This window comes from Nomascus leucogenys, chromosome 11 (assembly GCF_006542625.1).
Source record: "Nomascus leucogenys isolate Asia chromosome 11, Asia_NLE_v1, whole genome shotgun sequence".
Classification (NCBI taxonomy): domain Eukaryota; kingdom Metazoa; phylum Chordata; class Mammalia; order Primates; family Hylobatidae; genus Nomascus; species Nomascus leucogenys.
Window position 1 is genome coordinate 70,495,809 of NC_044391.1, and position 13,842 is coordinate 70,509,650.

General features: G+C 35.3%; 1 protein-coding gene across 7 annotated transcripts in view; it reads right to left on the reverse strand.

The window, feature by feature from the left end:
* HLTF (helicase like transcription factor) overlaps positions 1–13,842 on the reverse strand; it is a 56,218-nt gene that overhangs the window by 3,818 nt on the left and 38,558 nt on the right. For 4 of the 7 annotated variants that reach the window (XM_030822698.1, XM_030822696.1, XM_030822697.1 and 1 more), the window contains exons 18-24: positions 12,120–12,299; positions 8,188–8,312; positions 7,515–7,705; positions 6,059–6,184; positions 5,609–5,721; positions 5,078–5,258; positions 962–1,042 (exon numbers count right to left, since the gene is read on the reverse strand). In XM_030822698.1, coding sequence (XP_030678558.1) covers positions 962–1,042; positions 5,078–5,258; positions 5,609–5,721; positions 6,059–6,184; positions 7,515–7,705; positions 8,188–8,312; positions 12,120–12,299 — 997 coding nt within the window. The remainder of the gene's footprint in view (positions 1–961; positions 1,043–5,077; positions 5,259–5,608; positions 5,722–6,058; positions 6,185–7,514; positions 7,706–8,187; positions 8,313–12,119; positions 12,300–13,842) is intronic. The other 3 variants (XM_003256249.4, XM_012510694.2, XM_012510692.2) reach the window with 1 other exon arrangement.

Here is a 13,842-nt window from a genome sequence, read left to right on the forward strand (position 1 = left end):
GGATAAACCATTTTCAACATACATAAACAAAAGATTTAAAGTCAGACTGTATCAGGGAGTCCTTTATACTATAAAACTATTTGTACCATAACTATGAGAACTAGACAGAAGACATAAATAATTAACAGAAAAAATGTTAATAAACAAGATATGTGAAATATACTCAAGGTTTTAGGTAAATGCAAATTAGAACAGCACTTTTTTGGCCACAGAAGCATAAATTAACAATTTTAACATAAATCCTATTTTGAAACCAACTCGATAGTTAATAAAAATTCTAAATCCAGAATTCTAGTTTTTTTAACTTATCCCAAAGAATTACTTGCATCTATGTGCAAAGATTTATATATAATAATGCTCATTATGGCACTTTTTATTAGCAAAAAACTTAATGGGTTAAATACATTATGATGTATCTATATGGTTTTGTAGAGTAGTAAAATTCAGAGAAAGAAAGTAGAATGGTAGTTGAGACGAATGGGAAGTTATTATTTAATGGATACACAGTTTCAGTTTAAGATGATGAAAAAGTTCTGGAGATGGATGATTGTGATGGCTGTTGCACAACAACATGAATGTACTTAATGCATCTAAACTGTATACTTCAAAATGGTAAATTATGTATTTTACCACTATTTTAAAAAAGTGTTCATCTAAATGTACTTATGAGGTAGTCTCCAATGTATAGTTTTAAGGGAAACAAATATGTTGTAGAATAAAGTATAATTCCATTTATCTTTAAAAGAATGTTTTTAAGGAGATGTACACATAAATATAAATGTAGGTGCAGAGAAAGGTCCCTTAAACAGCATATATTAAATTATTGATGGAGGAAACAGGTGACTTATATTTTGCTCTGCATAATTCCACTCAATCATTATAATAATATATTCATGCATTACTTGCTTAATTGTAAAAATCGTATCAACCTAGTCTTAAAGTAGTTTGTTTAAAAACTCACTTTTGTGATGATAACTTCTTGCTTCTGGCCAAGTCTATGGCATCTGTCAAAGCACTGATCTTCAGCAGCAGGATTCCAGGCCTAACAAGAACATGGATGAGTTGCTTTATTACTGCCCTGATCTTTGAGTGTGTTTGCATTTGTCCTTTCATTTCACTAGTATTCATTCATCCTTTTCTGACTGAAAGTTTTCTGCCTGAAGTCAGATACTAACATCACAAATACTCTGGGGGAAAAATCCACCCTCCCAATCACTAATGATGATAGGCATCCTCCCCATACTACTGCTTCTAATACCTAATACAGGGCCTGACATATGTATCAGCACCCAAAATAAGTATTTGTTGATTAATCAATTTGGTTTTTTTTTTCATTTTTAAAAGAATTTATGTGTGCTTAACAGCAGAAAAAGGTTATACATCCTCTTAAATGACTTAATTTATATGAGAAAAGACACAATTCTTGGGCCTATTTATAAAAAAGTTTTCTCCCCCTTTTCTGGTTTTCTTTCACTTTCCTCTGTTCATGAAATAAAAGTATAAAAAAAGGGTTTCTCCTGGCTAACACAGTGAAACCCCATCTCTACTGAAAATACAAAAAATTAGCTGGGCAAGGTGGCGGGCACCTGCAGTCCCAGCTACTCAGGAGGCTGAGGCAGGAGAATGGCGTGAACCCCCGAGGGCTGGAGCCTGCAGTGAGCCCAGATTGCGCCACTGCACTCCAGCCTGGGCAACAGCGAGACTCCGTCTCAAAAAAAAAAGAAAAAAGGGTTTTAAGAGTCAATAAGTCCTAAAAATTTTTTTTTGTTGATGCAATTTTTCGTATCAGTATTTGAAGTCAGTTTGACTTTAAAGCTGAGCTAAACAAGTACCATTAGCTAATTAACACAGACATGATCATGAGAACTGTTTTAAGCTAAAGAATAAAATGATGGGTCGGGCACGGTGGCTCACGCCTGTAATCCCAGCACTTTGGGAGGCCGAGGCAGGCAGATCACGAGTTCAGGAGATCGAGACCACCCTGGCTAACACCGTGAAACCCCATCTCTACTAAAAATGCAAAAAATTAGCTGGGCATGGTGGTGGGCACCTGTAGTCCCAGCTACTCGGGAGGCTGAGGCAGGAGAATGGCGTGAACCCAGGAGGCGGAGCTGGCAGTGAGCCGAGATCGCGCCACTGCACTCCAGCCTGGGCGACAGAGCAAGACTCCATCTCAAAAAAAAACCAAAAAAACAATAAAATGGTGCAACAATGAAAAGGGAAAAATAACCAAAAAGATTTGGAACTCTGGTAAGTGGTTTTTAAATCGTATCATGAATTGTTTGGATAAGGATCATTAAATTTTAAATTAAAACTATGAGTTTTTTTTTTTTTTTTTTTTTTGAGATGGAGTCTCGCTCTGTCACCAGGCTGGAGTGCAGTGGCGCAATCTCAGCTCACTGCAACCTCCACCTCCTGGGTTCAAGCGATTCTCCTGCCTCAGCCTCCCAAGTAGCTGGGATTACAGGTGCTTGCCACCACGCCCAGCTAATTTTTGTATTTTTAGTAGAGACGGGGTTTCACCATGTTGGCCAAGATGGTCTCGATCTCTTGATCTGATGATCCGCCCGCCTTGGCCTCCCACAAAGTGCTGGGATTACAGGTGTGAGCCTCTGTGCCAGGCCATATTACCCCAATACTTATACAATGTTCCATGACAAGGTAAAAGAAAGCTGGGCACAGTGCCATATGCCTGTAATCCCAGCTACTCAAGAGGCTGAGGGAGGATTGCTTGAGCTCAGGAGTTTGAGACCAGCCTGGGCAAAAGAGGAAGACCCTGTCTCTTAAAAAAAGAAAAAAAAATTTAAAGGTAAATGACTTTCATGAGCAAATTTTTATTTTTTTATTGAATCATTATGTTTCTCGGACCTGACTTTTAAGTTAGAAACAACACTGGAAAGCTTGATATGTTCAATGAAGAACACTCAACTTACTATAAAACTGCTAAAACGTTCTGTAAATTTTTAAAAACTGTTTATACGTTTAGTCTCTGATCAACTTTATAATACTAATTATTTTGGTATTAACCGCTTTGGTACTAAGATTATAAGCAAGAAAAAATTTGGGATTTGTTCTAAAAATCAGCTTCTACAATTATCACTGGATTAATTAATATTCAACAATCTATAGTTACAAATATTTTTGTATAGTAGCCATAAAATACTGCCAACAAAGATTTAAAACTTCATCCACAGTACTAAGGCAAGAAAATACAACAGACTGGCTGGGCGTGGTGGCTCACGCCAGTAATCCCAGCACTTTGGGAGGCCGAGGCAGGTGGATCATGAGGTCAGGAGTTCAAGACCAGCCTGGCCAACATGGTAAAACCCCGTCTCTACTAAAAATAGAAAAATTAGCCAGGCGTGGTGGCAGGTGCCTGTAATCCCGCTACTCAGGAGGCTGAGGCAGAGAACCGCTTGAACCCAGGAGGTGGAGGTTGCAGTGAGCCAAGATTGTGCCACTACACTCCAGCATGGGCGACAGAGCAAGACTCCGTCTCAAAAAAAAAAAGAAAATACAACAGACTATACCGTATCCATGATATTCACCCATGAAGGCCTAAGTATGATGACCCTAGTTATAATCTTACTGAGAAGGATACCCTCAGTTGAGGGAGGAAAAAGGAAGCCCGAGTAAACATATATGCATCAACAAGGTAGCCTCACCCAATTAACTAAAATTTATATCTCAGTAGAATTCCTACATGTTCTCAGTAGAATTCCTACGTGTTAAAAATCTTCTGAGTTTCAGATAACAAGTTACAACCACAAATCTTAAGTCTGAATGCACAGAAACAGCAGAGGGTTGCCTTTAGCCCACATAGTACCCAGTGCAAATTAGAAACTGAGTTAGTCCAAGGTCCTTTCAGGCCAAACAGCCCCTTTGTACATGTAGAAAAACATGCTCCTATGTGAATGCACATCCAGGTCACACAGCTTGGTGAGTAAAGTTCAAAGTGAATTTTAGCCTCTGTTCTACCTTCATGCCTGTACTACACAACCACAATTGACTGCACTGTATTAGGCATTAAAACGTACTCAGAACATTCCATTAATGATAATTTGTTCCTCAAATTGTGATCCTAGACCACCTGTACCTCAATCACCTATGATATATGCTAAAAATGCAGCTTCCTGGGTCTAATCCTAGAACTCCTAAGTCTCTTAAGTTGAATGCAAAGGAAATTGCATTTTACCTAATTCTTATGTACATTAAAGCTTAAGACCACTAGAACCGTGATGGTAGTCATTTTGTCTGTCTTGTTTATAGTTAGATTCCCAGTGCCTGTAACAACTGACGCAAAGCAGGATCTCATTATTTGTTGGCTGAATGAACCACTACCCTAAAAAGCATTACGGTTAATAGAGATTTATTATAAAAGAAAAGTAGAATAGCATAGCATAATAGTACCTAAATATTTACATAGACTGTGATTCTGGTTTTGCCTATTACTAACTGTGTGATACTGGGCACATTATTTACTTTTCTGTGCTTCAGTTGCCTCTTCAGTAAAACAGAGCATTTTTTTTCTTTTTTTTCTTTCAGAGATGGGTTCTTGCTCTGTCACCCAGGCTGGAGTGCAGTGACAGGAACATGGCTCACTGAAACTTCAACCTCCTGGGTTGCTCCCAAGCAATCAATCTTTCTGACTCAGCCCTGCAAGTAGCTGGGACTACAAGTACACACCACCACACCAGAGTAACTTTTCTGGAAATTTTTTTTGTAGAGATGGTGTTTTGCCATGTTGCCCAGGCTGCTCTCAAACTCCTGAGCTCCGGCAATCCATTCACCTTGGCCTCCCAAAGTGCTGGGATTAAAGGCATGTGCCACAGCACCTGGCCAAAACAGAGCATTTAATAATGGTATCTACCTCATAAGGATGTTGTGAGGATTTCAGTAAAGTGCTTAAGAGAAAGCTCTTAATCCACATTTACTAAGTTTTTGTCATCTACTTCTAAAGTTTGCCTAAGAATTTTCACAGTTAATTATAACTATGAAGGTATTTACCAAATAGTTTTTTGTCTTATTTTTTTGAAAGAAGTACTAAGATTCTGAAAAAATTTACAAAACTACTTACTGGATCCATTAAAAACACTCGAGAAGCTGCAGACAGATTCAAACCAACTCCACCTGCTTTTAAGGACAGAAGCATTATAGTTGGAGATCCTGCTTCAGTGTTTTGAAAACACTGAATTGATTCAACTCTTTTCTTTTGGGCCATGGAACCATCCAAACGAGTAAACACAAATCCAGAGGCTCTAATGGGGGGAAGAAAAGAGACAAGTAACAAACACTATTATTATAAAAATAAAACAAAGTTAAGTAACTACAAATCTCTTCAATAAATTCTTTCATTCATTTATCTTAACAAATGTTTACTGAACACTTATTAATACGCTAGGCACTGAGTCAGTCATTTTCTGATAAATTCAGGACTTAATCTTTAAATTCCTGTGCTGCCAGGAAGTATTCTCTATTGTGACTCCGAGTATCTTTCAGATAAAATGACTAAAACTGGCAAAACAAATTAAGTTTTTTTTTTTTGCTATCCAAATCAATACAATTATATAAAATCCTTTTACTGAAAGTGAAAAACACTGGAACTTACTTAAGTGGTATTTCTATTAAAGACAGGAATGTTGTAAACTGAGAAACAACCAAACTTTTTATGTTGGGATTCTTCTTTCTTAAGTCAGTCAATGCGTGCATTAGCGCATTAATCTGAAAAAATATTAAGATGTCCATTAGATTCCATTTTAAATCAGTAAAATTAGTTTAAAAGTTTTTATCATAAAGAAAAGGTCCTGCAACGTTATTTCCCTAAAATGCAAAAGACTACTCATTTAAAACAAAAAATTAAGACTGAAAGAACACTCTAATAATCTGAACCCATTCTATTTCCTCTCAAATTCACCACTAAAAATAAAAAGCCAGTGGTCAACAACAGAACACTAAAATGACAGGAATGAAAGCAGAAATTACGATTTTGATATACTGTGTATATTTCCTTATATAAAGGTAAAACAAATACTCAAATATTTGCACATGAGTACTTTACCTTTGAACTGGACGTCCATTCCACATCAGACTTTTTCTCACTGTCATGTGCTAATTCTTCTGGAGGACATTCTAATAAATTATCTTCATGTATATCATTTCTGCATAAAGGGCATTTAGCATGTGGCTATATAAGAAAGAACGAAGTATGAGCAACACTTAACAGAAGAACAAATATGCCTAAAAATTTTTAAATGTATGCTAAAATCTGTATCTCTCACAGCTAACATTTTATTAAACCTTTTAATAGATTTCATCCATTTAAGAGACATCTGAACATGCTGAACTCCAGACATAATGTGGTAAGTAGAATGGATAAAGGAGGGAGCAAAAGTATGTGATCTGGACTAGCTAGAAGCAAAAGCAAGAAACTAAATATTATAACATTGTAAGCAAGTTTAAAAAAAAATCCATGAATAACAATTTATTAAACCTAAATACAATACAGCTACACTATTTAGTATTATTCTTTAAAAAAAAAATCCATCTTAATGGCTTATAAAGCTATTAAGCTTATAAAGCTTATAATAGCTTATAAAGCTACTAGGATCTGTTAAATCCTATCAAGTTCATTCCAAAGCAACATCTGTTGTACCCATTTGAACCTGCTAATAAAATAAGATTATATCTACTATATATAAAACACCATTACAATAAAATAATTCTGAAGCTAAAATTATTTAAAAGTCAATACAATGGGGTTACTTTTGGGGAAGAGGGAGAGGGTAAATGATTGGGAGGGGCCACAAGGGGACCTAGGCAGCAGATACAGGAATATGTTTACTTCATAATTCACTGAGCTATTTAATCATGAATTTATACATTTTTTCTACATATGTTATATATCAATTTAAAATGTTTTAAAAAATTCTACCCCAGCTGAATGACTGCTTAACAGAGTAGTCAACTTCAAAAAAATTCTACCACACAAAAGAATCTAGACCTACCTTATCCAACACAATAGCCAATAATCACATGGGGCAGTTAAGTCCTTGAAATGTGGCTAAGCCAAATTGAGGTGTGCTGTAAGTATACACTACCACTAAATTCTGAAGATGTAGTTTTTTGTAAAAAGCACATCATATTAATACTTTTTATATTTTAGATATATTGGGTTAAATACAAATGTATTAAAATTAGCTTAATGTTTCTTTTTACTTAAGAGGATGACTACTAGAAAACTTAAAATTACCTTTGTGTCTCACATTATCAATCCATTTATTGAACAGCAATGATATAAACAGTTAGCGGAATTAAGATATTGACTGTGAACATCTTTTTATGTTGCAAGTGTTGCATTAGGAGAAATATATCACCTATTAAAATACTGGAATAATTAACTATCAAAGGTATATTATTAAATCCAAGTGCAAAACTCCATATACTATCTTTTATTACATTAAAGACAGGTGCACTACTCTATCAAACACTGAACCTCTACTGAGCAAAAAACTAACCTGCTCATTCTGAATGACTTGGCAAATACAGGGTTTACAAAATACATGTGCACAATGTGTTATCACAGGAACTGTTAAAGAATCCAGGCAAATTGCACATTCTTCATCTGAACCTGAGCTCAGAATTAACTTCATCTTCCTTATTAACTTCTTTCTCAGTTCTTCAGGTGTATCATTTCCTAGAGAAAAGGCTGAAAAATTAATTTCAGAGCAAGGTTTGTAATATGACAAGTTAATCTATCTTATAAGGAAAAGTTTCGCTTTCCAGTAGGGAAAGTCTCTCATCATTTTCTGTCATAGGCAAAAAGCATAATTAAAATTTGAAATTTAAGAAACATTCAGAAGCCAAAATAGTAGCCAACTCACGTAATATACCTCATAGAGAAGCATCATTATAACATGATAATAACATACTAGCACACAATAAAAGGCAGATCCAATATGAATCTTTCATCAAAGGGTATCTATCACTGGAATTCCTGGAAAGACCTCATTATAATTCCATTTCATTGGTAAAAAAATTATTGAATATATTCCTAGCTGAGTCTCACACTAAAAGCAATCTCCATTTGACAGAACAACATAAACTAAATGTATGCCACATAAAAAAAAATTTATCACTCTTAAGTATCTCTGACAAATACAATGATATGAAGCAATCAAATTTACCTACCTGAGGGGCCACTGGAAGACACTGCATTTGTAAGAAGGTAAGTATGGCAACAAATTTGCCGCAATCTAAGCAAAAGACCCAGGACATCTGCATAATGTGCCAGGACAGTCCCTTCATTAAAATACCTAGAGATTAAAATGTCAAATATTATTAAGTCTGCTAAACAATAATAACTTCCTATTCTAAAACAGCAGAGTAAATGGTATTTTTCTTTTCTTCTCTAGAAATTACTCCAAAACAAGAATGAAAAGCAGAAAAGCAAACTCTAATAAAACCAAGAGAAATCTAGAACAATAAGGCACAATATATGAGAAATGGCTGCCAATTGCAGTGTAAGTCAGATAGGAAGATGCTGAGAGGGATGACTGCAGATCTCAAACAGAGCTGCCAAAACACAATTCTTTAAAATGGATGGCGTGCCCTGAGGGGAAAATCAATAACTCTCACGTGCAGAAATAGGAACAGGGTACATGCTTGGTGACTTGAGCTTCCATGGAGAAATTTATATCAAAAAAAGAGGGAAGGTAAACTGAATACAGAAACATACAGGTGCACTGTGTTTTCAAAAAAAGACTACGGGCACAGCACTCTACACTCCAAGCACCCCTAAAGTTTCTGATCTCTGTTTATGTGTACTAATAAAACCTAAAGTAACTCAACATGTAACCCTGAGTCTTAAGTAAATTGGGTTATTTCCTGCTGGTCTGGGACATGGTTGTGACCTTTCCCTTTTGTACATCTAGACTAGCAAATAGCTAGTCCAAGAAGAACTCAAGATATACAAATATAAGTAATAATCAGCAGAGAGCAAAGGTAGGGGACACATGGCAGTGAAAGAAAACTCAGCAGAAAAATGTTGCCACAGAGCAAATAAAAATTATGACCAAGGATACTGTCACAATTTAACACCACTCAATAAAGCAATTCCTCCAAAAAAAAAAAAAATCTTAAAGCAAAGACAAAGAGCTTTGAAAAAATATGGCAAGAGAACATGAAGAGATGAAAGATGAGCTGGTATGGCTCAAGAAAGTGAAAGAAAACAGTGAATCATCAGAGAAATGAAAGTCACACTGAAACCAATAAAGCCAATATAAAAAAAGACTAGTCACTGATAAAAACATAGAAAAGGATGTAGGGAACAGGATTGAGAAAATCAAAATTAAACAAAAAAATGTGAAAGATCAGAAATAAAATGATACCTATGGAACACAGATAAAAGACATCTAACATACACAGAGAGAAATAAAATAATGGAACAGAAAACAATATTTAAAGAAAGCTTTCCAGGAAAGAGAAGGGGGGAAAAGCCTGGAATCTAAAGATTTAAATAATATCACATGTCCTAGGGAAAGTCAACAGAGAAGTTGCTGAACTTCAGAGGGAAAAAACAAAAACAAAAAAAAACCAGGCTTCCCCACAGAAACATTCTATACAAAATACAGTGGTACAATGACAACATAGATTCTTAAGGAAATGGGTGATCCAAAAATTATATAACCAGGCCATCTGATATTTAAGTATTTTAAGGCAACAGAAGAAATATAGCCTAACGGCTATGAGTACAAATTTTTAGAGCTAGCTGGTCATGAATTCAAAACCTGGCTGTGCCAATTTAATTATGTAACCTTGGACAGGTTGTTTAACCTATGTCTTGAGCTTCCTCAGTTCTAACAGTGTCATTGTAAAAGTACCTACCTCATACAACTCCTGTTATTTAATTTAATACATGTAAAGTATTTAAAATAGTGCCTGGACTATATTAAGTGCTATACATGAATCTGTTGCTAGTATTAGTACTGGTAGTATTACGGCAACAAACACTTCTGAATATTCAAGAATGCAAGGAATAGGCAAAATAATACAAAGATTAAACTTACAAGCTCTAAACCAAACTGCCAGAGTTTAAATATCAGTCCTGTCACTCACTAGCTGTGTGACAACAGTGTAAGTCACCTAAACTGCTCTGTGCCTCAGTTTCCTGACTTATAAGATGTGGATAATAATTATACTGACCTAATAGGATTGCTGTGAATACATTTAAAGCACTAAGATCAATGTATAACACCTAGTGAGTGCTAAATAAATGTTAGTAAATACATAGCCTATTAAAAAGAATACTTTAAAAATAACTTATTTTCTGAGAACAGTTTCAATAAAGTCAATCTTTTTCAACTTTTTCAAATAGAATAACCTTTACTAACACTAATTGTTCCCTGGCATGGTCATATCTTACTGATACTCAGCATTTCAATTTAAGTGATCTCTTTTGAGTGCCTACCATGTGCTAAATATTAGAAGCTTCCTCCTATTTCACCAGTCATTGCTGTCTTCACAGTTAGATCTCTTTCACTTTACTCACTCCCTTGGTGATCTCATGGCTTTAATTACCATCCACACATAGGTGACTTTGAACTCGACTCTCCTATCCAATTAATTATTTGACATCTCTACTTGGAAAATTCACGGGCATCCTATGATCAATGTGTCCAAAACTGAGCTGCTGATCTTAGCTTAAAAAAACCTCTGCTCTTCCCATAGACCTGTCTTGGTAAACGGCAATTCCAACCTTCCAGTTATTCAGGTAAAAAGGCTTGAAGTTATCTTTGATTCCTCTCTTTCACATGCCATAACATATCAACCAGCAAGTTCTGTTGGTTCTACGTTCACAATTTAACAGAATCTAATTATTTCTCACTCCCTTTATCACTACTATGGTAAAAACCACCATCATCTCTTACTTTGATTGCCACTGGTCTCCCTACTTCTGACCCTATTCCTATTCAAATAACCTAAATCTGAGCATAGCAGCCAGAGTGATCTTTTAAAAACATAAATCAGATTATGTCACTCTCCTGGCTCAAAACCCTTTAAGGTTTCCTGTCATAAAAAGTAAAAGCCAAAGTCCTTGACATATGCGTTACATACCTCCATTCCAATATATCTCTGATATCATGACTATTTTCTCTCTTGTTCATACTATCCAGCCACAGTTGCTTCTCTGTTATTCTTCAAGCTCACCATGCATGCTCCCAGCTGGAAGCATCTACACTTGCTCTTCCTTCTGGCTGAAACACCCCTTAATCCCAATCTCCTTTAGATCTTTACCTATATATCATCTTCTCAGTGAGGTCTTCCTTAATACCCTACTAAAACAGCTTTGGCATTCCCTATCCCCTTTTGTTGCTTTATTCCTTAAAACTTAATCATGTTTTTAAATTATCTGTTTCTTACAATTAAAATATAAATTCCTTGAGTGCAGGCATTTTTGTCTGTTTAATTCTGCTGTATCCCAAAGGGTATAAGTGCCTGGCACACAGTGGGCACTTAATAAATTTTTGTTGAAAGAATGAATATGAAAAGAAATAAGATTTTGAACTCAGAAATCTGCTGCTTAGAACAATCTTTCCCACTCTCTCTAATTCCTATCAAACTTGCTTTGTACCTACCTCACTGAAGTTTTTATGTTTTGAAGATTCCCCGTTCACAGTCCTATTCTGCTTTCACTTGTCTCTTATTCATTCTGTTCCCTATGGGCATTCACATTAAACCTGATCTTGCTTGGACCAGAATTTCATACCTTCTTCCAATCCTTAATCTTCTTGTTAAACCTATTTCATCAGTTCCTATTCCCAGATTTCCATACGATTTTGGAAATAGAAGCCAGCAAAATCTTCTGGCTAGCAATTGAGAACTTGTCATTTAAAGTAAGCTTTAAATTGTTTCCTAACTTAAAAAATTACTTACCTTGTGAATTATACTATTATTTCATTCACTTTAACTATTAATTTGTAAAAAAACACTGTAATTCATAGAGGGAAATTATCTTTCAGTATACTTCAAACTATTGCTAACACATCTAAATAATGTCATTCAGTGAATGGGAAACAAAGTAAACAAAAACTATTTTTTAACATGGCTTTCTTTCTCCATACCTTCCAATAGTGGCTCTACCTTCATTTTTCACAGACTGATAAATCTTTCTCTCTTCATCTGAAAGTGTAATGTGCTGAATAAATACTTTACGTTCTGGTAACTCCAAAACAGGTTTTCCTTTAATTTTGCTTGTCTTTGTTCTTCGAAGTGTAATATTTTTAATTAGGGACTGTAAACGCCTAATCAGAATAAAACAAATAATTATGTAACTTTTAATTTCTATATAAATTGATCCAAGAAGAACAAAACAGAACATTTTGTTACTGTTTTATAGCTTCTGTAAAAGTGTTTTTAAAATCCCCTATTTGGGGTTTTAACCAATCTGATAATCACAGAAGTATTCTACAAAAATAAAATTATTAAAACAAATGTATGGAAATTTCCCCTCAATACCTATCATAGTTTAATCTTTTCATATCCTGTCCTTATTTTCTTAAGCTCTGCTCCCCATTTTTGTTCCAATCACTAACTCTTTTACTTCTCAACAGCCCTGTCAACTCCATCACCGAATAGTCAACACTCAAATTCTAAGTATCTATTAAGTGCAAGGCACTGAATTAAATGTTGTAGAATACAAATATGGGTAAGATACTACCTTCTGTAATATGAAAATCAAAAGTATATAAATAAGTAATTGTATAAAGTAATGAGTTCCCCCAAAATAAAAAGATAATATGGTAATTCCGAACACAGAAAAATGCTTTACAGGTTCCACAATCTTTACATTTCTTTCTCAGTACTGGAAAAAAACAGACGTATCAATTCTTGTTTTTTCCCAACATTGAAATATAAATAAAATTTCCTGGAGTTTAAATAGTTGGTTTTAAGGAATCAAGTGGATAGTACTGCCAACTAGGTTAGTGGCTCTTGAAGCTTTTTCACTATAATTCACAGTAATAAACACATTTTATTCTATCCAGCAAAAATATACAAACACATACAAAAGAAATATTTCACAAAATAATACTATGTATCATGCACTCTGATATTTACTAATCTCTTCTCTGTTTCATTGTCCTTTTAAATGCTGGCTACCACCTTTATAATTTTATATCCCACTAATGGATCTCAAATCTTCAGTCTATAAACCAGTGCTTTGGCCAAAAAGTTGAACCACATTAGTCTACACCTTGCAAAATGGTTATCACTGAGTTTTAATTTATGTTCTCAACTTTTATCTATCTCCACCAGAAACAACCACATAAAACTTTCCTATACAACTTTTGCTGAGGTCACGGTACCTCACATCATTCACTATATAAAGCTATGTAAGGCCGGGTGTGGTAGCTCATGCCTGTAATCCCAGCACTTTGGGAGGTTGAGGCAAGAGGATCACCTGAGGTCAGAAGTTTGAGACTAGCCTGGCCAACATGGCGAAACCCCATCTCTACTAAAAATACAAAAATTAGCGGGGCATGCTGGCGCACACCTGTAATCCCAGCTACTTGGGAGGCTGAGACAGGAGAATCGCTTGAACCCAGGAGGCGGAGGTTGCAGTGAGCCAAGATCGCGCCACTGCCCTCCAGCATGGACGACAAGAGCAAGACTCCATCTCAAATAAATAAATAAATAAATAAATAAAGCTATATAAGATATGAAAAGTTAATGCATATTAGATCCTCAAAGGATATACGATGTTTCCTGCTAAATCTGTTAATGCTGGTTTTGGGGCTTTGGGGCTTAGCAACACACAAAAAACACAGTTATGTCTTTCTTTTCAGT